Raw genomic sequence first — 24152 nt, forward strand, 5'->3', positions numbered from 1 at the left:
AGGGTGGTTGGGACTGGTGCCCTTGATGGTCACTGAGTGAAACCCAAACTGGGATTCATCCACCTTGAGGGTGGGGGAGTGTTAATTAGGATTACTAGAAAGTGAGTCTTGTTGCCTTTGGCAAACCGATACAGGACCACAGGTTGGGGCAAGAGACTTACCTATGTAGAAAGTTACTCACTGGCAAATAAATGCCTGTCATAATGGAAGCATCATCAGTTCCCACGGAGATGAATGGAGCTACTGTGGATCTCTGCAGCAGGTGCGGTGCTTCTTAGTCGGAAACATTGTATCTATTGGTAGTCAGCGCAAGGGATGGTAATAGGACCAAGTGTCTGGTGTCATTAATTTGTGCTTATTTTCTGCTACATCAGTGGCTCATCAGTGGATTCTCATGATACAGTTGACTGGTTGCCAATCAGTCAGTCAGCTGACAGCCTGGATCCACTTAAGTGTTCTTTGCACTTGCCTTGCCTGGATAGTCTCATTTATTCCTACCAGTTCAGTTGTTCGCCAGTTATTACTGTGATTATAAAATGTACCATTAGTTTAATAACATTTGGGTGCTGGGCTGGGAGGAGAGAAGGGTTCCCTTCCCCCTCCCCTCACATCATGTGTACACTTACAGTAAGCCTCTCCATGTACGTCCCATCTAGGGAGCTCCAGGACTGCCTATACTATACAGTTAAACTTCGGGGAAGTCGGTAAAACCATCTCCAGCACTGATGGCTTCCTGGGTGGGGCATGACTGGACTTTGCACCTGCTGCCACACCCACTAAATCACCTCGTAGGCTATAAGCATGCCAGTGGCAGCAACTGACTCATAGCTAAAGTTTCAGGGTCTAGCTCAGAGTGTCTTCTCTGACTGCGCATGGAGAGCTTTCCAAGGTCTGGATTTTGTTTATTAAACAAAGGACACAGAACTAACTCCTCTCCAGTGATGTGGGTTTGCAAGACGACAATGCATCAGCCTCTTAGGTCCTCGAGTTATTAGGCAAAGGTGGAAGCAGTCTACATAGTGTGCTGAGCTGACTGTGATCAAGTGCCGGAATGTGCAGCCCAGACGTTAAACACTCTGGGTGGTAAGAAAGCAGAAAGATTGATGAGCTGAGATTTGAGCTTCTGGAAGAGCCGGGCCTGACGTTTTCCTGTAGTTCCAGAATATTCCAAAACTTAACATTAGGCTCCTATTCAGGCGATAGGATGGAAGAAAAAAAAAAGAGAGAATTTAATTTTCTACAGAAATTCTGGGAAAAGGAACAACAGAGGCATGGGTGGGGGTGGAGGAAACTCTGGGAAAGGCTTGGTGGAAAGATGGAAATTAAAAGAAAAACAATTATTGAGGTGAAATATACTCACCACCAAAGCTGCCGTAGCATTTTAACTCTGTTTAACTGTTGCCACTCTGTGACTGGTAAGTAAATCTCCATTGTTAAACCACCAGGAATTTATTTATTTTGGTCTTTTGAAACAGGGTCTCATGTAGCCCAAGCTGGCCTTGAGCTCTCTTTGAAGCCAAGGATGGATGACCTTGAACCAATCCTGCCTTTACGTAGAGTGTAGTGGAGGCCACCGTGCCTGGCTGGAAATAAATTTTTAAGAATCTCTTTCAGAAGGCTTCACACCTGGCCAGTCAGTCACATGTCAGTTAGCAGAAATGAGAAACGCTTGTGGAAATCAGAACAAACTTAATGTTCTGCACCAAAGAGGGCAGTTTCCCCAGGAACATCTGTGATTTGTTTCACATATATTACTGCAAGGCCGGGGCGACGGAGGGGGTCACAGGATACCAGTGAGCCTTTTTGAGTGTCTGAATCATCCATGTGAAGCTTTAAACAAGGAACACTGATTTTCCCCGCAGAGCTGTGGAGTCTTTTGTATTCAAATCCAAAGCACAAAACTCTATTGTGGGAGGAAAAAGAGTCTTTAATGGAAACCCAGTCGTGTCCACTTAAAGCAATGAATATAGTCTCAGGCGGCAGACATACCATTTGAAGCACTACGGCTAATAATAGATGGTGTAGGTTTTCTTTTCTTTTTTTTAAGGGTACCTTCGTTGGAAGTTGTTCTAATTAGTACCACAGGGACCCTGGAGGGGAGAGAGGCGGGCCAGGAGGGAGGCAGGCCCACCCAACTACAGGGTGGTGGGTTAGAGCCTTGTTGGATCTGATGCTTGGCTGAGTCCTTGGCCAACTCTCCCAAGCACATCAGGCCTCTGGACCATGAGGGGGTGGGAATTCACTGCCTTCGAAGCCCATTCAATCCTATCTGTGTAATTATTTTTAGCAAGGACTAAGCAGGTGGCTGGTGGCATGCTTAGCTGAGCTGGAGACCAGAGGGTGTACGTGTGGGTTGCTGGCTACGAGACACTCGTGGGGATTCCACCGCGAAGGAATGTCGGGCGTCCCGGGATAGGGCCCAAGCGATGAGGTTTCCAGACAAGTCTTCCAGGCCAACTTTTAAAGGTCGGAGGAAAGTTTCTCGAGGGGTGGGGGCCCGAGGGGAAGGCTGGGTGGGCTCGAGCGTCTCCTCCCCTTTAAGCGGGTGGCCCCGGCGCCTCCTCCGTTACCTGGAGCGGGGAGGGGCTTGGGAAAGTTTGTGTTTGTTGCTGGCAAAGCGCCGGGTGGGAGGCGCGGGCGGGCGGACGCCACGGCTCTTCCCTTTTGCTTTCGGGAGGCGGTCCGGGCTGCTGCGCCCTGGGATCGGCGAGGCCGGCTCCGGGGCCCGGCGGCTGGCGGAGGGCGGGAGAGGAGGAGGCGGAGGGCCGCGACGAGCCAGGTGCGCACGTCCGCGCCGGCGCTGGGCTCGCTCGGCCGGCGGGGAGAGCGGAGCAGGCGCGCGGCCCGGCGGAGCAGCCGACTCTGGAGCAGCCGGAGCTGGAGGAGGAGGAGGAGGAGCGGCGGCGGGGAAGGAGGAGGAGGCGGAGAGTCGCTCCCGCCGGCCGAGCATGGGGCGCCCGGCGCCGAGGCCGCTGCTGCTGGCTCTCCTGTCGCTGGGTGAGTGCGCGTGGGGCGCGGCGGGGCGCGGCGGGGCGCTGGGTTCCGGAGGGGGGGCGCGGCTCCCTTTCGGAGCCTTGGGTACCCGGGGCGGCTCCCGGGAGACCGGGATCCGGAGCGCCGGGCCGCCGGTCGGGCGGGGACCGGTGTGGGGTCGATCGGAGCCCGGTGCCCATCCTCCTGGGCCCGCGCTCCCGGTATCCGGAGCCGCCCGGCCTGACCGAGCCGGGTCCTCACGTGTGCCGGGGGAGTGGCTCGTGGCCGGTTCTCCCACAGCGCTCTCTACCTGTTGGCCAACGGGAGCCGGGCTCACCTTGAACTCCCGTCCCCGGAAGGTGCGGGCGGCCCCGGCCCGCGTGCCGGGCTGGGCGGAAATGTGAGCTTTTGCCGCGTCCCGCCATAGCCGAGGTCGGTTGGGATCGCTCTTCACTCGCTAGCCCATGCTGAGTTGCTTTTCTAGGGAAGCAAGAGAATCCAACTTCCTTCCACGAAGGTCACTGGGTAGCCCAGCGTTACTGTGACAGTCTTGTACCATCCCTGCCATCTAGCCAAATCTGCCTCAGTGTTGCCTTCCAGCGTTTTCTGAAGCTGGCTAGGCTCGGATTTATACACAAAGACCCAAGAGCCCAGCTTTTCAACTTTTCTACCTGTTACTTCCCTCGATACTATCCCCTTCTCTTTTACCCTCTGGAAAACCCTTGGTGCCTCTCAGTGGTTTGGCCCAGTATCCCCTCACCCACCCAAGGAATCTTTCCTGGGCTTCCCCCCCCCCTCCATTTTCCATTCACTCCTTACACAGACACCATCTTCACGTAGATACACAGGGTGATATTAACCAGTCACTTGATGTATTTATTTAGTGTCTGCCTTGGTTCAGGAAGGCAGATCCCCAAGTGTGGTTATATGCTTGGATCCCTGTGACCAGTGTCATCTAGGACAAGCAGAATTCCAGACCTAATCCTGGGTTCTCTTCCAAGCCCCTGCAGAAGATATACCTCAAGCTTTCTCAGAGCACGTGGTATGTGTCGTCTATCCCAGCCTGGCCTCAGCTGCAGAGAGGCTAAATTACTGCACTTTTGATGGTGTGAGGGTCCCAGTGGAGACCTCCCACTACCACTCCCCTTCTGCTGGCATCAGGACTGTACTGTCCCAGCCCCCATGAGTCCTAGCTGCCTGCAAACCAGCCTTTCTGGCTGCTACTATGGTAGTTCACTTCTGAGGGGTTTTCTGAAAATGACTCCCTTTAAGAACTCACCTAGGGTGAATTCCCCAGCCACAGCCCATGTGCAGAAAATATCCAGTGGTCTCCTGTGGTGTCTGATCTTAGCTCCTTTAAACTTCCCCTGCCAGGCACCTGTCCTTGTAAGTTGTGTATTTGTTGCGCATTGCTGGGGACAGTCCCCACCTTTTAATTGACTTATATGTCTGGGTCAAGCAGGGCCGTGGCCTATGGTTGCACAGATTGCACAGGGCACCACTCCCATCTGTTACTCGATTTGTGGTTTATGTGACTGATTCTCCCCAGTGTGGTCAGTTTGCAGTCTATGTATGAGCCAGTTAAGAGGGTAGCGTGAGATAGAAGTTTAAAAAGAATGCCCTTGGGGGGCCGGGGTTGTAGCTCTGTGTTTGTGTAGCTTTGCCAGGTTCTGGATTCCATCCCTCATACCAAACAAATAAACCACAGCCAACAACCCAGGGTTGGGAGAAAGCACAGCCTGGAAAATCATGCATCCAACCTTGATGAGACTTAAAGAAGTTTGGTTGCCCAGTGCAGATTGAGCCACCAATTCTCTGAACCACTGATGTGCCAGCTACAAACTCTGCCCCTTGATAACCTCACTAGGTGCAGCTTCAGTCTGACCTGAGGCAGTTTCCCAGTGTAGCATCATTTTCCACACACACTGAGTCTGCAAATGGAGTGTGTTGATAAGCAAGATGGTCTTCCCACTCGTCTTGCTGCTGGAATGGAATCGTGATGTCACTGCTACTTGTGTGGTGACCCTCCGAGGGCTCCACTGAACCCCAGCCCTTTGTTTTGTAGTTTTTTCCAAGCACAAGTTCAAGCTGTGTCTGCCCTTCTGTGTGAGCCCCACACCCCACTCATCCACACTGTGTTTTCCCAGTCATAGCCAAGGCCTCGGAGGTTCCCCATGAAGACAACTTCCAACCCCTCACTTGACAGGTTTCCTCCAGCTCTCCTCTAAGGTCACCATTTTTCCAACAGATGATTTCGGGCTCCCACCTGTGTGCATTGAGCTCTTGTGATTTTTCTCTCAGGAGATGCCTCTTGTGTTTGCTTTCTACTCTTTCTGCTTTAGAGATTTCATTACAAGCGGAGGTTTGCTACTCTTGGTGGAATCTGTTGAGCCTTCTAACCCTCCTGCCCCTCTCTTCCCTGTGTAGATCCCTTTGCCCCTAAAGCTCACTGCCCGTTGAAGCTTTCTCACTAAGCCCACCGACCAGTGGGCCAGACCCACTCAGTCCTACCCAGCAAATGACCAAGTTTAACCCCGCGCTGAGTGGTTGACTGGGCTGTGTAGACAGTGGTAAAAACAGTGCGAGCCCTGACCCCAGCTCAGCACTGGGGAGAGGCAAGAAGGAACGGGTTCATTTTGGCTTGGGAGCTGGAGTTAGTTTTGCCAAAGAGGTGACGTTTGAGCTGAGCCTTGAGAATAATTAGAATTTTGGAAGAAAGGATAGAAGAGCATCCCGGGGCTCTGGGGAAAGGTATGAAGTATGGGTGAGTGAAGTGCATTGCTCCTTCAGAAATGGCACCCGAGTTGTTCCATGAGATGAAAGGAGGAGGGGGAGGGAGAGATGACCGGTGAGGTAGGGGGTGTTAGGGGAGGTGTGGAGCAGTCTGAGTTGTGAATTGTTGGCTCCTTGTGGGTGGCCGGGCAGCCTTGTTTTATGTCATTCATGGCTCCTGTTCCTGACACTGAATGTCATTGTCTGAGCACAAGTCTTACATCCCCACCTGATTACCCTCCAGAGACAGGACTCCATTGGTCTTGCTGTCTCTCTGGTCTCTTAATGTTAGGCTGTATAACACATAGGATGTGTTTGACTGACTGAGCACATAGAGATGGTATGTCCTGTTTTTACTTTATTATTTGTGGGAAGTAAGTAGCCATGAGAGTCATTATTGGATTCTCTACATCTTTTTTCAAAATGCAAATCTGCTAAGATAGCTTTTAAATGACAAAAATATCCCACCTATATTTTCAAATTCAATTGCTGTAAAAGGGTATTATGCTAATCAGGTAGGCTAAACTGCCTTAATTGCATACTCCTGGTGCAGTGGTTCAAACAATAGGACCTCCCCCATACTCCCTCCCCTACAATGCAGTGCTTCGGAAGGAAAGTTTGGTTAGGCCCTTGTTTCACACAGCCTTCCAGTCCCCATGTTGGTGACCCCTCCCCCTGGTTTTCAGGACCACTTTATCTATCATCCTTACTTTTCCAGCCCCATAAAAGATGGAGACAGTTTGAATGTTATAATGGATACTTCATGGGCAAAGCTTGGAAGTGACATCATTTCTGTGTGTATTCCATTGGAGACAATTTAGTTCCATGTCACACTAGCTGCAAGGGAAGCTAGAGAACACAGCAGAACCTGCCAGCCATCTGCCAGCTACTGTGGAAAACAGAAGGATGGATTTGGGGTTTGGAGGCACCAAGGGGGCTCACGGAGGATGCGTGACACAAGATTTTTTTTTTTTTTTTTTTTTTTTTTTGTGGTACTGGAGAATGAACCTGAACCTTGTACACTCTGCTACTGAGCCTTACCCTCAGCCTTGCTATTTTCTGGTGGCTTCTGTAAGGTCTCTGCACCTGGCAGGCACAGAGCACCAGTAGCTATCACTCTGGAGTCAGGATTGACAATCATTCAAATCTTGGGAAAGGCTCAGCTATTTCCTTCTTACAGATGAGGAACTAGGTGCCCAGAATAGAGAAACAACTTGTTCCGTCATAGCAGGACTCCATCCTGTCGGTGCTAAGGATCAGCTGACCGTTGGTCACTGTCTCCTCATGCTGCCCCATTGTTTGAAATTTAGATGAAGAAAAGATGATCGTGGTTAGAATACAAAGCTGTAATTAAAAATAGGATCTAGGGTGCGTGTGGGGCCCAGGTGCAATGCAGAAGGGAGTAATGGTGTCAGCATGCACCTCTCAGATGTGACAACCTGCAACCTTGCAGGTCCTCATTGCCTGCTCAGAGGAATGGGGCTCAAGTGAAGCTTGTGGCTCCACAGGGCACCGCATAAGGAGGAAGGCTCACAGGAGAAACACGCGTGAATCCCTCTAGCTTAAACAGCCTTTGAAGTGCTGTGGTCTTCAGAGATTTCTTGGCACTTATTTCAGTCTTGTTAACAGAATTCCTGTATCTGCCAAGCTGATTAATGCCTGCCCTGGCTATAATTATTCTTATTAGCCTGCTGGATAGGAGCGGCAGTTGTCAGTGATATTCTTACAAGGCAGTCGGGCTAGGCGGCTTTTATATGGCTATTTGGTTTTAGTGATGAGCTGCTGAACTGATTTTTCTCCCTATAGATGAATCTATATGTATGGATTGGCGCTGCGTCTGGCAGTGAATAAAGTGTGGGCTTGTCTGTCGGAGTGTGTCTGTGTCTCACTTTATCAAATGAAGTTGGTGGAAGCTGTCAGGACCAGTTCATAGCTGTTTGGTTTAATTGCATTGGTTTCTTTAAGGCAGGGCTGCTAGGCCATTTGACTCTGCTTTGGGAAAATAACTCGAACTGGCAAAAAAAATTCTAAATAATTTATCTTCTGGAAAAGGCGAAATGCTGGAGTTGGCAGAGTTGGTGTTGTTTTTTTTTTTTTTTTTTTTTAGGTCTTGGGCTACCAACCCTGTCCCTCAACACACACACACACACACACACACACAACTGTAATCTTTGGGAAGGAGCAGACTCAGACCCAGTGGCAAATGCGTCACACACCGGCAGCGTGATTTCCAGGAGACAAGACAATGGAAGCGTGTGTTTATGTTCTTTGAATGTTTATTTCACTCCGTGTTCCCCAAGTGTTTGTGCTAGATGATGAAGTTGCTATGTGGCATGATTCAAATTTTAAGTCTTCCAAGGCTTTACCTGCAGCTGTTTTACACCTTTGTGAGCAGCTGGAACAGGGAAGCGTCAGCATCACTTGGAATGTTTCAGGGGACCGAGGGACTGTGCATCGGATGCTGCTGTCTTGGACGAATCTGGCTGAGAACATTAAAGAGCAGAATTGTTGCTCACAGGTTCAAGGTTCATTGCAGAAGGCGTGCTGCCATGGAATTTAAATGACACAGAGGCACTTTGCAGCCGGATAGGTTACTTCTCAGACCTTAAAAGCAACCATGAGCCAAGAATATGTTGGAAACGGCTCTTCCTTGTTCTTATTTAAAGCTGGAGTAGGCCAGCACTTTGCAGCCTGTGGGCCAGGGTAAGGAATCCCTGTCAGTTTCATGAGGGTTGCAAGTATATCAGGATTCTGATAGTGGGCCCTGGGAGCCCATGATCAGAGGCTACCTCTAAGCCCTTGAGCCTGAGTGTGCAGTGATAAAGGGCTAGCAGATTCTACTTTCACTTAGGGAGCCTCAACACACTTGTCTCTGCCTCGGATGAGCAGTTTGAAGATGGAAATGGAATCAGATTTGCTAGTGTCTGCCGGTAATCTCAGCTCTAGAGAGGTAGAAGCAGGAAGATTGAGAGTTCAAGGCTAGCTTAGGCTGTCTAGCAAGACTTTAATGGGCGGGGGGGGGGGGGGGAGAAGAAAAGAAAAAGAAAGAAAGAAGGGGGGAGAGAAGGAAGAAGGCAAGCAGCTAGTGACACACGCATGGTGTGCAGCTCATTTGTTCACTCAGCAAACCCCAAGCCAGTGTCATTTACAGCAGATCAGGCATTTTGAGTACTGGGGATTCTGAGGTAAGCAGAGCAGGGCAGACGCAGCTCTACTCTACATGGTGGCACAAGGTATATCAGATGTGGAATTAGGACCTTCACAGAAAGTGGGTGAAAGAGTTGGGTTGGCAGCAGGTCAGAAGGGAAAGTTCTAGAAGTAGTCATCAGAGAGAGAGAGAGTTGGGAAAAGAGCCAGCAGAGCGTCCTATTGGAAACGAAGCCGAGCAGAGTGGGAGCTGGCTTGCTAAACAGGGAGTGGAGGCGGAAAGTGCTGCTGCAAACCAGAAGGGTAAAGAGAGAAAAGAGTGGGCCTGGTGTGGAGGTTCGTGGTGAACACAGCCCTCACAAGGTTGCCCTTGGGCTCGGGACACTAAAGTTTGTGTAGTAAAGGTGGTTTGAGAATAAGAGCTGAGGGGTAGGCAGGGAAGGAGGACATTCTTGACTCAGAGGCTGTCACCGGCCTCCCCAAGGGGTACCAAGTAGACCACTGTGAGGGTGGTACCTGTTCAGTAGGACCCAGGAGACACCAGCATGTGGAAACAGGCTGGAGAGAGACGAAGCATGACTGGGCCCTGGGTAGATGCCACAGAACAGGGACAGTGAGGTTGGAGCTCAGGGAGAGTCCCTGGCTTTGCATGGTTCAGAGATGAGGAGGTGCAGGCAGAGTTCGGGAGGAGTACTGTAGTATGGAACACGGTCCCTGCAGTCCTCTCAGCCTTTGCAGCTCTAGGATGTCCCCATAGTTCCCAGACATTGTAGGGAGGAACTTTCTGTATGTCTCATTTCTTCTCTGCATGTTTAAAGTTTCTGAGTATTATCTAATGTCTGGATCAGTAGAGTTAACTTACTCCCAGAGGGGCTATTTTTAAGTGTTCTGGTGTGTGTGTGTGTGTGTGTGTGTGTGTGTCTGTGTCTGTCTGTCTGTCTGTCTGTGTCGCTTGTGTGTCTGTGTCTTGCTGGGCCACAAGCCCAAGGGGATCTGTCTGTCTTTACCACTCTGTACTGGGGTTACAAATGTGCAGCACACCTGGCTTTTTACATGAGCGCTAGGAATCGAACCCAGGTCTTCTTGTTTGTATAGCAAGCACTTAGCTTACTGAGCCATATCATTAGCTCCCTTGAGTGGCTTTTTGAAAAATTATTAAAAAAAAAAAAAGGAAAGAAAAAAAAAGTGTTTGTGGTGGTGGGCATCCCACCCAAGGCTTTGTGTGCGCTAAGCAAGTGCTCCACCACTGAGCATCCGGCTCAGCCCATCTCTTTTCTCTTTATAATACCTAAGAAGGCTTCAGTCATTTGTTACTGACCGCATTATGTGTATGTTTTAAAAACCGTTTCTATACCTGCTACCCTTCCCATTCTACTCCAACTCCTGGTTGAAAAGAACCTCCGTGGAGAACAAAATACTGGGTTAGGCTTTAGAACCAGCCCTCCTTTGAACTCTGTCTCTTGCACTGTGGTCCTTAGACAAGTTTCTTTACTACTTCGAACCTCACTTTCCATCTCTGGGAAATGGGCAGAATTCCTCTCTTGTAGGATTGTCATCAGTGTAAAAAAATTATCTTTAAAATGCAAACATTCCAGTCAGTGCATATGCATTTCTAGTGTGGCCTGGGACCACAGCAGCCCCGAGACTCTCTTGATCCAGTCTAGTGTGCTGAATCCGAGTCTGCATTTGAGCAGGATTCCTAGGAGGACTGGATGCACACTAATGAGTGGGGCGTTGTAGTTTGCAAGGAGGCTTAGCACACAGAATATATGGCAGCATGGCTTTCCCAATGAGTGCTGAGGCAAAGGTCATGGTCAGAGACAGTGAGCATGGTGGGCTAGTGCTGGGCTTGCTGCATGTGGGAGGCATGAGTTAGCACTGAAGGATGGGGTAGTGTGGGCATACGGTGGAAGCTGCCAGCTTGGTTTTGTGTTTAATCCACCAAATTTGGCATGTAGGAGGAATGACATCATGCCTTTCCATGGAATGAGGTTAGAAGGATGGGGGACCAAGGACTCAGAGGCTTGGAGAACATCACAGGGAAGGGTGGCCAAGGAGGTCAAGTAGGACGGACAGGTGAATGAGACTTCAAGGCCTGATGACTCTGCAGAGGGCTCTGAGGGTCCACAATCTGTAATCTCCAGCAGAAAATCTGTGGGATGATAGATGGGACAGCCGGTCATCAAATAAGCATTTAACTAGTCTTTCCACTGTTTTGGTCAGTTTAGCGCTAATACCAGACTACGGTTGCCCTCAGGTGCTTAGGCAAGAGCCGTGCGACTTCCTAGAAGCCTCAGTCCCTGGTCTAGAAGGGAACTGGTAAAAACTGCTGACTGTGATACAGCCAGGGAGCACCCCTTCCCATCTTCTCTTGGTGTTTAGCTCATACCAGGCATCACACTTTCCAGGTATTGACTTGTCGAATAGGCTTTGTAACCACACCAGACTGGTCCTGTCCTTATCCCCACTGTTAGATGAAGGAACTGAGGCTCCGCGAGATAAATGGCTCAGGGTCACACTGTAAGTGACTGAGGTGCTGAAACTCAAGCTCACATACCATTCAGATGGATCTCCGCACTCAGGAAGGAGTTGATACAAGCAGCTAACATGTGCTCACAATCCTCTCACTGTCTTTTATTTTAAGACCAGAGGCTTGGATCCTGGCCTTACTCCTTCTCCTCACTTGTTTCTTGACCTTGAACAAATTGCTGAGTAGCTCTTAGCCCCTGTAATAAGGATTAGTTTAGCTGCTTCTGAAAGGCTCCCCTTGCATCTCCAGACTTCTCTGAGCATGCTGACTCCTGCTGTGGACCATATGGACCTCTCGGTTGGCCCTGGCCTTGCTGGCCCATTACCATCTTCCCCAGCACTGCTCCGGTCTGCAGCCCATGCCTTGATGGTGTTTCTCACTGGCCTGGGACTGGTCACTGGTTGGTGCCACCAAGACTCTGTATATTGTCTGCTCGTCTGTCCTGTACTGTGTCTAGCGTTCTGGGGTGGTCAATCGCCAGGCCAACTGGGCTTCCAAACTGACTTCTAGATTAAAAGAACAAAAGAGTAAAACCCATATAGCATTTCAAAAGCATGGCTGATGCTTAACTGTATTACTGGCTTTTATTTGTTAATGGTGGAAGTTTTGATTGAGGATATATGATATTAGTAGGTTAGAATTGTGTGATTAAGTCTCAATCTTCAGAAATGTAACTTGTATTATTATTATTTTTTTTACCTTTATCCTTCGGGTCTCCTACGGAGTCTGATGGATGGCTCTGCCTTACAGGAGTGTGTTTGCACTTGCACCCGTTCCCAGCTGGTGCCCTCTCCCTGTTTATCTCCCTTTCCCTCTCTCCTATACTGCTCTCTGCTTCCCTCCTCCCTCCCACCCATGCTGGCTTCAAATTCATGGTCTTCCTGCTTCAGCCTCCCAAGTTCTAGAATTGCAAGACTGTCACCATGTTCAGTACAGCAAGAAGGGATACCGATATTTAGACGTGTCTAAACATTGACTCTGTTCTGGATTTGACACCCTTCCTAAAGGGGTAGGAGAATTCAAATTCTGACACACCTTCCTCTCACATGACCCTAGTAGGCTAAGTGTTTCCAGGGGATTTCCTTCTCCCTTGGTCTGAAAAGAGAAAGTTCAGGATGTTGCTGGGTACCATCCCACTGAGGGATGCAACCTAGAAAGCTTGTGAGATACTGGTAGGAACCTGTGCTTCTGACCTATGGCTTAGAGGACTGGCTGTTGCCCAGTTCTCCCTGGATGCTTTGAGGATGCTAAATTCAGTGCTATCCCGAACTTATCTTGTATGCTGATGTCGTCTAAAAGAGACTCCTTTAGGGATGAACTCTGTGTGCTAAGTAGACTTTGCACTATTTGCTGATCCTGTGGGCCCTGCTTTCTAAATACAGTGGTTCCCTGGATGACCAGGAGCAACATCAGACTTGGTGTTGATCCAGGGTGTTGCCTCTTAGCCTATATTGCAATGAAGAGTTTCTTTTTAAAAAAGAGCACTTGGCACAGCTATTCGTTTTTCCATTTTCTGAAAGCTGGAACATCCAAATGTTTTTTTATTTATTAGAAGACATTACAGTCTGTCATCCTTGATTGAGAAATCCATACTGTAAATCCAAGTTAAGACGATGATGCCTGACTCAGGGCTGGGTACATGGCGGGTACTTTGTCATATTAGTCAGTGGGCACGGCCGTGGCTCTAGAAGAAACAGATGATTTGTGCCTGACTGCTAGCCTCCTTTGCAGTACAAGGCATTCCTGCTTTCCCTCAGCAGCACCGGGGAATATTTACCATGTTCCCGACACTGTGACACATAACAAAGGAATTAAGAAAGGCAGTCCCAAGAAGAAATGGAGCTATTTGTAATTAAACAGAGGGGTGGATCCTTCCTGCTTTTAAGGATCTGAGTGAATGAGTTAGTAGCTGTGCATATAGGGCTGTAGAATTAAAGGGGTACATCTGGGACCAGGAGGTGTTATCATGGGAAATGTTCACAGAGCAGGTGGGCCAGCAAGTGTCACGGTGTTCAGGTAGGAAAGTGACCACGGGAGGAGATGAACATGTCCAGCCTGGCATCCCATTTAGGGATTAGCTGATTTAAGCTGGGAAAGTAATAGTCCTCAAGGGGCTGTGGATATTAAATTCTGGGAAGGGGAGTGGGTGGAGAGGAAGACTGTGTGCAAAGTCACCCTGAAAGGTGTTGGCAGCAGCGTCAACGCCCACAGAGCAGCCCTAGCCACATGCACACATGGCATATGAAGCCTTCTGGGACTTCCAGGAAGCAAGGCTGTTAAATGAAGGTGATAAGTCAGGCCATACACCTATTTTTGGTTGTTTCTTACAAGGAAAACAGCTCACCAAACAATTACTGATGTTCCCCTTAGGTCGTTTAACACAGTGTTTCTTCAAAGGACTATCACCCGGAGAAGAGACACAGTTAAGTTTTAGAGGAAGGATGGGATGTGAGTGGGTTTTCTGCGGAAACAAGGTTTACGTAGTCGTGTAGCTTATTCATTGGAGTCCCAATTTAATAACCATTTATTCCCACAAACATGTTTATCTGAAATATCAGAATGAGTCCCAGAAAGTGCTTGGTACATCAGTACTGGGGAAGTTCTTCTCTTCGGGCATCCCTGGAGGGTCACAGAGGCAGGGAGGGTTTTTGTTCATCTCAGTGTGTAGCATCATGAGTCGTTGTATGGTTAGATTTACTTATATTCTTAGAAAGCATGTGTGGGATATGTGCATATTATATAGTATTCATATGGTACACATACACACATAATACATGTGCACATACACCACACACACATCACACATGCACACATCACACATGCACACACCACACACATGCACACACGCCATACACAACACATGCACATACAACACACATGCACACACATGCACACACACCACACAGACATGTACACACATGCACACACACCACACACATGTACACACATGCATACCCACACAGTGAGAAAGTCTCTATCCTTCCTGTGGAATGCCTCTGTTCTTCTCTTGGCAGCTTGTGTGTAAGACACTCACAGATTCTCAGTATTGTCCCTTTACCGTCCCCACCCCTTCCTCCCTTTGTGGGGTTGGTATAGCTTCTCCCATTGTACAACAGCATCTGTTCCCCCCCCCCCCAGACTCCTTCTAGTGTTCACAGTGAAGAGAACAGACTTCCTTCACCCCAGCGCTTGTTTCCAGCACCTTGTGGCTGGGTTGGTCCCAACCACAGACCGTCTGCTTGTCATCACTGTTGTAGCAGGCAGCCAGCTCTGAGCCACGTCTCAGGGTAGGACAGTGGAGCTGCTGCCTGAAGCCCATGCCACGTCTCACTGTCTGCTTCTCTCAAGCCATTGCTTGTTATCAACCCTGTGCCAGTCATTATTCTAGAACCTGGGGCACATAAGGACATAGACACAGTCCCTTGATTCCATAGTTGACAGGTTTGACATCAGTGGGAGGAGAGTTGGCCATGGAGATATGTCCAGTAATTGTTAAAGACTGAAAGTTAGGAGCGTTTAAGGAGGTTGGAGAGCGTTCTCCTACTGCAGGTAGAGGAGCTTTGGAGAAAGGCTATGAAGGCAGGTGTGCTTCTTTGTTCATTGGTGTCACTGCCAGGGTTACCCAGCCTCTGCGTGCCTTTCTAAAGGCTTAAGTGGTGTGTGTCTAGAGAGAGAGCCTTTCATTAAGGCTCTGAAGCACCTGGCTGTTGCTATCCCAGAGAGGAGCACTGTGACATCTTGGGAGCTGGTGTTGAGAATACAGAGACTGGAGAGATGTCACTTGCCGTACTGCTTGCAGCTCGTCTCATTAACACACTTGCTCCAGACATGTGCCCTTCATGTTCTTTGAGGAGCTCGGCCAAGAGCTTGGTTGAAAATGTCTCAGTGAGGGACTGTTTGTAAAATTGATGAGATTCAGTACCCCTGCTCACCCACCAGGATGAGGGCCCAAAGGTTTATGATGCCTTTGAGACTCCAGGACCTCCTGGAGTGAGAAGTGGTCACCAGGTACAACGCCATCAAGCTGGGCTGGGGATTGGGTGTGCAGGAAGCCATCTGTCCCTCTAGTCTCATCCAGTGAGGGAGACTGACAGCCTGGAATGCCGCTGGGTGGGCTGGCCCTCTGCAGGGACCATTAGAACGCTGCCTGGGTGGGCACCGAGGTTTCAGCAGTATGGACTCATTTGAGCTCATTAGGTCCTGAAATTCAGTAGGTTTTGTCTGGCTGAGAGGGCGTGGGTTTTCCAAGCAGATGGAAGAATGCAGGCAAAGAAATACACTGGTTTATAAGTGCTTGTTTGCTGTTTGTTTTATTTTCTGTTTTTTTTTTTTTTTCTTGAGACAAGGTCTCCCTATGGGGACCAGGCTAGTCTTGAAAGCACATGATAAATCCTAGCCTGGCCTCAAACTTAAGATCCTTTTTTTATCAACCTCCCAAGTGCTGGGATTACAGGTGTGTGCCACCCCACCCTCTCCTGAAAGGTGGCTTTGAATGAAGAAAGAAAACTTGCAACTGGAGTAAAGGATGACTTGAAAGGGAGGGTGTGTGTTGCAAGCAGTCCAGAAGAGCCATGCATGTTGTCCAACACAAAATCGTAAACTTAAAGCATACTATTTATTTTTCTTTGTTTTACATAACTTGATCCCATGGTATCCCAGTTTGGACTTCATTGAGGTCATTCTATATAAAAATGTTGGGCATGCCTATATCTAGAGTTTTTACATACAAAAGCCTGAGTCTTGGGAAAATGTCACCTGATTAAGAGTGTCACGTAATAGAGCTGAACACAATTGGTTTTGTTTGTTTTCTAGGCTGTAACTTCCCTGAAATGCTTTAGGTCCCTCTGTTTCTTTAATTCATGGTTTTCCTGTTGCAGAGTCACCCCCACCTCCTGACTGTGCTGTACCTCTGTCCTGTTCATAGGCCAATAGGGGACCTATCAATTCCTATGGCTCTACACACCTTGGGTCTACACAAAGAGTTTGTGAATGCAAAGAAATTTCATTCCTGTCTTATTAATGGCTATCTTTTCTTTAAAAGCCACACAAACCCAGAACCTTCCCATCTGATTCCTTGCATGACAAAGGCTCACACTCAGCTCCTTACAGAGCCTTATCAGGGAAGTATAGACTCCACTCCACCCTCAGTACCTTTGAACTTCAAGGACAGGTTCTAGGTCTTGCTGGAGGAGAGACAGACTAGTCAGAGGAAGAGGAGAGACTGGCTTAAGAAACAGTAATACAAAATCTAGCCAAGTAGGGAGTCGGGGAGTGTTACCCCAGATTCAGCTCAGGCATCTTTCATGCCTGTTTGCGAGTTTCAGCCTGTTACTATCCTCCGTTCTCTTTAAATTTGTAGCTCAGAGAGGACCAGGTGTTCACATAGAACTTGGCAGGCAATGCTGGCCCGTTTGTAGGTGGAGAGGATTGAGGGTGGCTGAGTAGCGAGGGATGCTAGGCAGAGCCTGGGCCTCTAGCAGCTGTTAATTTTATAGAATGTGCTGAAGTAATCCTTGTGGATAGCTGGTGCCTCAGCCTTGTCTGTGGTCCATGGTCAGAGAGTCACTTTAAATCATCTTGTGTTTATTGGGTTATTCTGTCTAGTCAACGGTACAAATTGCCTCGAGGTGGTGTTTTTGCATCTCCTTAAAAAAAATTATCACTTGGTCATAGGACTGTTTTGAACCTCAGTTTCCTTATTTAATCCTGTCCTGGGTGAGTATTGAATCATGTGAGCAGAGTGTACAGACTGTAGGGAGCAGTGCTGTAACTGACCAGTGGTTCTGGTTGGTACCGAGTCCTTAAGGGCATAGATTCAACACTTGGTTTGCTCTGTTAGGTTAAGTTCTAGCAGGGAGGTGGAGCTACTATGAATATTATGGGATAGGATTTAGGTTTCACACAACTACCAGAAGAGCTGAAGAAGTGAAGTTGGAAGGGGAGTCAGTTGGTCAGGAGCCAGTCACTGTCTGGCCCTCCTGTGCTTGAGTGAGTGGGCAAGATGAAGACTGGAGGAACCAGGAACCAAGCATTTGGAGTCTCCAGAGACTGTTGTGGGGATCTAAAGGCTATCTACCTCATTGTTTACTTCTGTGCTGGCATCCAAGTGCCCTGTGGTCTTGGGGGGTCATGGAGTCCATAAGAGCACCATCTGGCAAGAGACAGGAGACAAAGAGCAAGGACATGCTGGGCTCAAGGGCACTTCTGCTCTGTCTCCCCCTCCCTTAAACTTGAGAACCTCCAGAGCAGAAGGCCCTTGGCTTCTCTCCTACCTCCCAAATCTTATGTGACGTTCTGTCTTGTCTGACTCTAGCCCAGAGTTACAGGGAGAGGATGGTTCTGGAGAATGTAGATTGTGCTTAGCCAAGTTGACACACTCTGAACCCCACAGTTTCATAATGTAGCATTAAAGATTTATGCCTTCAGCCTGCCACAGTCTCTCAAAGGCCCCAGAGCTGGAAACACTGTCAGGTTGAGTTCAGTTAGCTAATGGTCCAGCCTGTGTGTGAGTTGTGACCTGAGAGTCTGTTCCTCCATCTCTGACAATCTTCTGTACCGTCATTGCCTGTGATGCAGGAGGTAGTGGTTATTCAAGGCAGAGGAAGCGTTGGCTGGAAAGAACCCATTAGTTCTTGTTCAGGTGGATACAAGCCTCCTTCTCCCTTGTGACCCAGGGAACACCATCTAAAGGCTAAGAGATTTTTGGATATAAATGGCTACAGAGAACTGCAGGCCTGGGGGCTATCACATAAAGATAGTTGAGAGAATCTGGTTTTACCCTCTGGACCACCCTTCTTCACCCCTAGTGGCCTGTTAGTTACACCATCCCTTCAGCTGCCTAATGGACATTTTAACCTGTCTCACAGGTTTTCTCTAGAGCACTTGTTCTCAACCCGTGGGTCTTGACCCCTTTGGGGGTTTTATATCAGATACCCTGCATATCAGATATTTACATTATGATTCAGAACAGTAGCAAAATTATGGTTATGAAACAACTAAATAATTTTATGGTTGGGGGTCACCGCAGTGTGAGGAACTGTATTAAAGGGCCACAGCATTAGGAAGATTACGCCCTATTGTTTCCTTCGGAAAATGGTTTTTACTGGCTATTAGCTTCCCAAACCCTTCAGTGCAGCTGCTACCTCTGGCTTTGACTGTCATTTCCCTTCCCTGTTACTCAGTAGAGGAGAGGACCCGGAGTAATCCATGGGCTGCCACGTCTGCTCTGGGTACCCACTCTGCATGGAGATCTTTGTTGAGGCACTCACCTTCTGTGTCTCTGTTCAGCCTCCCCTTTACCGTACTGTTTCTCAAAGATGCAGTTGGAATAATGACCCTGCGTGAAGCCCGCTTCACCAAGGCCTGTGGAGGGGAGCGCTTTCTTCTTGTAGCCTCACAGCACTTGTTAGCCCTTCATTATACTGTCCCCCTCAAAATGCCTGGCACACCTCACGTGCCTGTGGCCTAGCATGGTTTTTTTTTTTGCACTGCAGTTGTTTATTGAATTAGTAATTCATATTTGTCCAGTATATCTTAATACACTGGTCGTTTTCTTGTCGTGAGCAGATGCCCAACAAGAAGCAATTGAAAGAGAGGACGGGATTATTTGGGCTCATAGATTCGGTCAACATGGTCCTTGGTAGAGGGTGGCAGGCAGGTCATTCCATGTTGGCAAGAGTGTGCATCTGGTACTCTTCACCATCTCACTTCTTGGTAGATCGGGAAGTAGAGAGCAGGTGGGATGTAGAGCCAGACTGTACTTCCAGCTAAACTCCACCTCGTAAAGATTCCACAACCATACAAAACCACCATATGGAAACTTACGTGTTCAAACACATGAGCCTATTGGACACATTATATTATAGGAGACATTGTATGTTATAAACACATGAGCCTGTTGGACACATTGTATTATAGGAGACATTGTATGTTATAAACACATGAGCCTATTGGACACATTGTATTATAGGAGACATTGTATGTTATAAACACATGAGCCCGTTGGACACATTGTATTATAGGAGACATTGTATGTTATAATCACAACAGTGAGCTCTCTCTCTCTCTCTCTCTTTTTTTTTTTTTTTTTTTAGGTTTTTCCATGCAGGGTTTCTCTGTGTAGCTTTGGCAGTCCTGGAACTCACTCTGTAGACCAGGGTGGCCTCAAACTCAGAAATCCACTTGCCTCTGCCTCCCAAGTGCTGGGATTAAAGGCCTGCACCACCACTGCCCAGCAACAGTGAGCTCTTAACTGAACTGCTTTTTAAGATTCTTTGAGACAAGATTTCCTCTGTGTAGCCCTGGCTATCTTGGAACTCCACCTATAGACCAGGCTGGCCTCGAACTCAGAGATCTGCCTGCCTCAGCCTTCCAAGTGCTAAGATCAAAGGTGTGTGAAGTCACTGCCGCTGCCATCACCCAGTGGCACTTAACTGAACTTTTTTTTTAAAAGCCCATTCTAGTAGAACCATATTTGCTTTGGGATGGGATTTTTGAAGTACTGCCATGTGTGACTTTATTTCACATTCTCTGTTGGCTGTAACTTGTTTAATGTGTACATACAGCATTCCCATCACCGAGGGACTGTCTGGGTGAGCGTTGGCATGCTCCCCTGATGCCAGAGCTCTCAGAGGCAGACTTAGGCAAGACAAAGGTTTTTCATTTGTAGAGGCAGGAACTCCAGTAGAGGCATTCACTATAAGGTTTGCACGTTTGCTTCTGTGTGTGGTGATCTCCAGCTCCCATGAGGTCTGGGAGGTCCTTCTAGGACTCCATGGGCACCTGCTCTCCTGTACTGGCTGGGCCATTTCAGTATGTTTGATAACTGAAGCACCATGAGGTCTTTACTTCAGGGCCCAGCTTTGCCTGTACTGCTGTCATCGCAGCAGCTGATACATATCTTACAAATGGCTCCAATCTGAAAGCCAGATGATTAAAAATTTGAGCAATAATAGGAACAGATTGCAAGAATGCTTTGTAGCTAGGCTACACTCTGCAGGTCTTGATTTAGAATAATGTTCATGATAACCTGAGAAATAAAATTATTTCCCGTGGCTATCAGGGGGAGGTGGAAAAGGATCAATAAATAAAGTTTGGACTTTATTGTCTCGTTTCTCTTAATGATTCCAGTGGTTGGCGGTAGAACTTACTGCTGAGCACATTGCGTGTGCAGTCACTTACCTGGAAAGCCTTGCCCGGCGTTTCCTGCCTCTCCTCAGCTACTCCTGATAAAAGCAGGGATTGGGAAGGCTTCTAATTACTTTCTAAAGGGAAGGAGGTGGTAATCTGGAGTCAGCCCTCCATTGTTAGCCATCTGCTGATCACATTACGTGTGTGTGTGTGTGTGTGTGTGTGTGTGTGTGTGTGTGTGTATGTGTTGGCATCACTTTTAGTTTTTTTTTGTATTGATGTGTTATGTGGGTGCCCCTGGAGTCCAGAAGAGGGAGTCAGATGCCCTGGAGGTAGAGTTACAGGTTCTTATGAGTTACCCGCTGTGAGTATGGGGAACCAAACTCCAGTCCTGCAAGACCAGTAGATAACCAATGAGCAGAGTCTCTGACCCCCTGGAATTATTTTAACAAGCCTCTTTTACCATCTGTCACCTGTCTACTTATTAGAACTCTATTTCTTCATGACTCGTTTTTCTGTTGCTTTCTTGCCTACCTTCTTCATATTGCCATTGGGGAATATGAAATATTTCAGAAGAAATTTCCAGCTGTTTTTCTCCTTCTCTCAGAGCAGACAGAGTCAACAGAGGCAGAACCGATCTAGCTTGGGGTTGTATAATAGCTCAGTGCATAAGCCACCAGGCTGGGGACTCAGTCTCTCACTTAAGCTGGCCCGACCCTCCTCAGACCATCTATTCGGGCTTCCTCTTAATTTGTGGTAGGCTAGGAACACCTACCTGCTGGTGTGTTTGCTGGACCAGAAGTCTTATGAACAGTGCCCAGCTCAGAGCATGGCTATCAGAGACACATAGTATGCTCTTAATAAATCAGACAGAATATATTTCAAACTAAATACCTGAGCGATGCTATGGTGATTTTAGGTGGAAGATATTTTTCTGTCTCTTCCCCAATTTGTTACCCTCTCCATCCCCAACTGTTTGGTTGTTGTTTGAGATAGGATGTTGTGAAGACCAGGCTGGCTTCTAATCTTCCTGCCTTCGTCTCTCAAGTACTGTGATTTCAGATGTGTACCACTACCCCAGGCTCAGCCTTTCATCTTTGTGGGTACCGTAGAGATTAAGACACACATTACACATTTAACCAGTAACTGTTTCAGCCAAAGTTACTTTTAGCTTAATTAATGCAGAAAAGTTGAAATTTGCCTAAGTTTTTAATTTTGCTTGAATTTTTGTAAACTATTTAATTAAATGTACCCTTTATTTAATTATTTAAGTTTAATTAAAGTTGCTAAAAAACAAACCCTGTCCATTGTTGACTTCTCAGTGTCTACTACTGAGTTTTAAAAAAATAATTGCATTTTCATTTATTTTGAACGGCATACGTATGTGAGCACTCAAAATCAGAGGACATCTTACAGAAGTCAGTTTCCGGCTAACTCAGGCCATCAGCATCAGCGGCAAGTGTCTCTGCCCTCTGACTCCACTCTTCCTACTACTCGCATATTTCCACTATGTATACGGACTGCATATATACGTTTATGTATATATGTATATTGAACCCAAAAGATGTCACTGATGCTACAGCAGGCTTTGGCTCAGTTTCTGTAGTCCACTCACACAGTCATTTCTATCTTTTTGCCTGCTTGTGTTTTCATGGTTTCAAGATGAACCAGCGCTCTCTGTCTGAAGAACTCCACTCAGTGTTTCTTCTTGATGCCAATGAATTATCTTTTCCTTGTGGTGAATTGGTTGAAAGCATATTTATTTTGCTTTCCACTTAAAAGCACCCCCTCCCCCTTCCCTAGGCTGGCAGTTACTTTTTAAAAAGTCACTTTAAGGCTGCCATTCTGTGGTTTTATGAGCATCGTTTCTGTTGAATGTCAGTTATCAGTTGTGCTATGACTCCCTTCTCTGCCTCTCAGCCATTTTACTGAGATGTACTCCCGTATTTATCCTGGTTGTGATATATAATGCAGCTTGTTTTTGCAACATAGTTGAGTTTAAGAAAAATCTCAGCCATTATCTCTTCAAGAATTTATTTCTCTCTCACACCTTCTGGGACTCTAGCACATACATTTGTAACCTTTCTATTGTGCCCTTCGTATTTCTCCTCTTCCTTTGCATGTTTTTATCCACTTACTGGATGCTTTTATGCTACAACTAATCTGCTAACACAGCCACTTAGTGAATCCTTAATATTAGTTGTATTATTTATTTCTAGAATTTAAATTTCCATTTTAATAGATTCTAGTTCAGTAGATAAAAATCCTGTTTGCTACTTCTTTAATGGATCATGGTTGTTTTAATATCAATGTCTGGGAATGCCAATATCTCCATCCCTTTGGCTCTGTTTCTAGTGTGTGTTTTCTCCCTTTTAATTTAGCTATTTGGTTCTGTCATCTCATTTTTAAACTTTTGTTTATTACTATCTCCATTCATGCATGAGCGAGCGTGTGCATGTGTATACACATGTATGTGCAAGTACCCTCAGAGGCCAGAAGAAGGTGTCAGAGCTGGAGTCACAGGTGATTTTGAGCTTCCCAAAGTGGATGCTGGGAACTGAGCTCTTTCACAAGATCAGTCCACACTCTTGACCACTGAACCATCTTTTTTTTTTTTTTTTTTTTTGGTTTTTTGAGACAAGGTTTCTCTGTATAGCCCTGGCTGTCCTGGAACTCACTCTGTAGACCAGTCTGGCCTGGACTTCTCAATGCTGGCCTCAAACTCCCCAGGATCCTCCTACTTCAGCCTCCTTAGTGCTGTGATTATAGGTGTGGTTTAACCCGTTAGTTTTTCTTTTGTTCTTAACATCCCAGCAATTTGCCTTGCCCTCGGATATGTCTCTTTGAGATATCCATTGTGTGAAGAGAAGCCCAGTGTCATATCTGCCAGGGTCATGTCTTAGCTGGTCTCCCCACCCCTCAAGTTGATTTTCAGCTCTTCAGATTAGCCCTGTTGTGTTCCTGAACTTGAGAGTTATTTCTTGGCCCTGTGAGGTGTTCAAAGCTCTGTGTTTGGATGTACATTTTTTGACCTAAACCACTTGAGAACTGGCAAACTTCTCAAGAGCAGAGACATGGGACTTCATTGGGTTCACATGACTGTGATTCATCCCTCATGGAAGCATTGATCTAGGCTGTTTTAACCTGACCACTGTGTTGCTTCTCAAAGGTAGCTGTCTGATCCAGTTGATTATACGAGAAATAGTCTCCTATGAGGGGAAATCAGAATTAGCCACTTTTTAGATCAATGCCTAAGTTACCTCTCCCAAATATTCGAGAGAACTTACAGTGAAATACACATACAAGTGCAAAGAGAACCAAAAATAAGAGAAAAGGCTGCGCTCACAAGGCAGCACGGAAAGTCAAAAGGAAGGAGATAATTATTTGCAATTTTTGCTACATGATTTTCATAGTTGAATGTCATATCTAATACTGATGTTTCTTGAAGCCAGGGTACAAAAAGAAATATGAATTTTATATCTTGGGAAGGGGGGGAGGACTCACAGGTTGGAATAGTGACAGATGAAGTTAGCTGCAGTTGTATTAAATGTTTTTCCCCATAGACTTAAGAAAAAAATTAAATGAGAAACTATTCACTGCT

The 24152-nt window shown here is 47.2% G+C and overlaps 1 protein-coding gene across 1 annotated transcript in view; it reads left to right on the forward strand.

Moving 5' to 3' along the window:
* Positions 1-2916: 2916 nt before the first annotated feature.
* Ptgfrn (prostaglandin F2 receptor inhibitor) overlaps positions 2917-24152 on the forward strand; it is a 69119-nt gene continuing 47883 nt past the window's right edge. The window contains exon 1 of the mRNA XM_028753024.1: positions 2917-2997. Within this exon, the coding sequence (XP_028608857.1) occupies positions 2949-2997 (49 nt within the window). The 5' untranslated portion in view covers positions 2917-2948. The remainder of the gene's footprint in view (positions 2998-24152) is intronic.

The sequence above is a fragment of the Grammomys surdaster genome, unplaced genomic scaffold, assembly GCF_004785775.1.
Source record: "Grammomys surdaster isolate TR1022 unplaced genomic scaffold, NIH_TR_1.0 125941, whole genome shotgun sequence".
Taxonomy (NCBI): Eukaryota; Metazoa; Chordata; class Mammalia; order Rodentia; family Muridae; genus Grammomys; species Grammomys surdaster.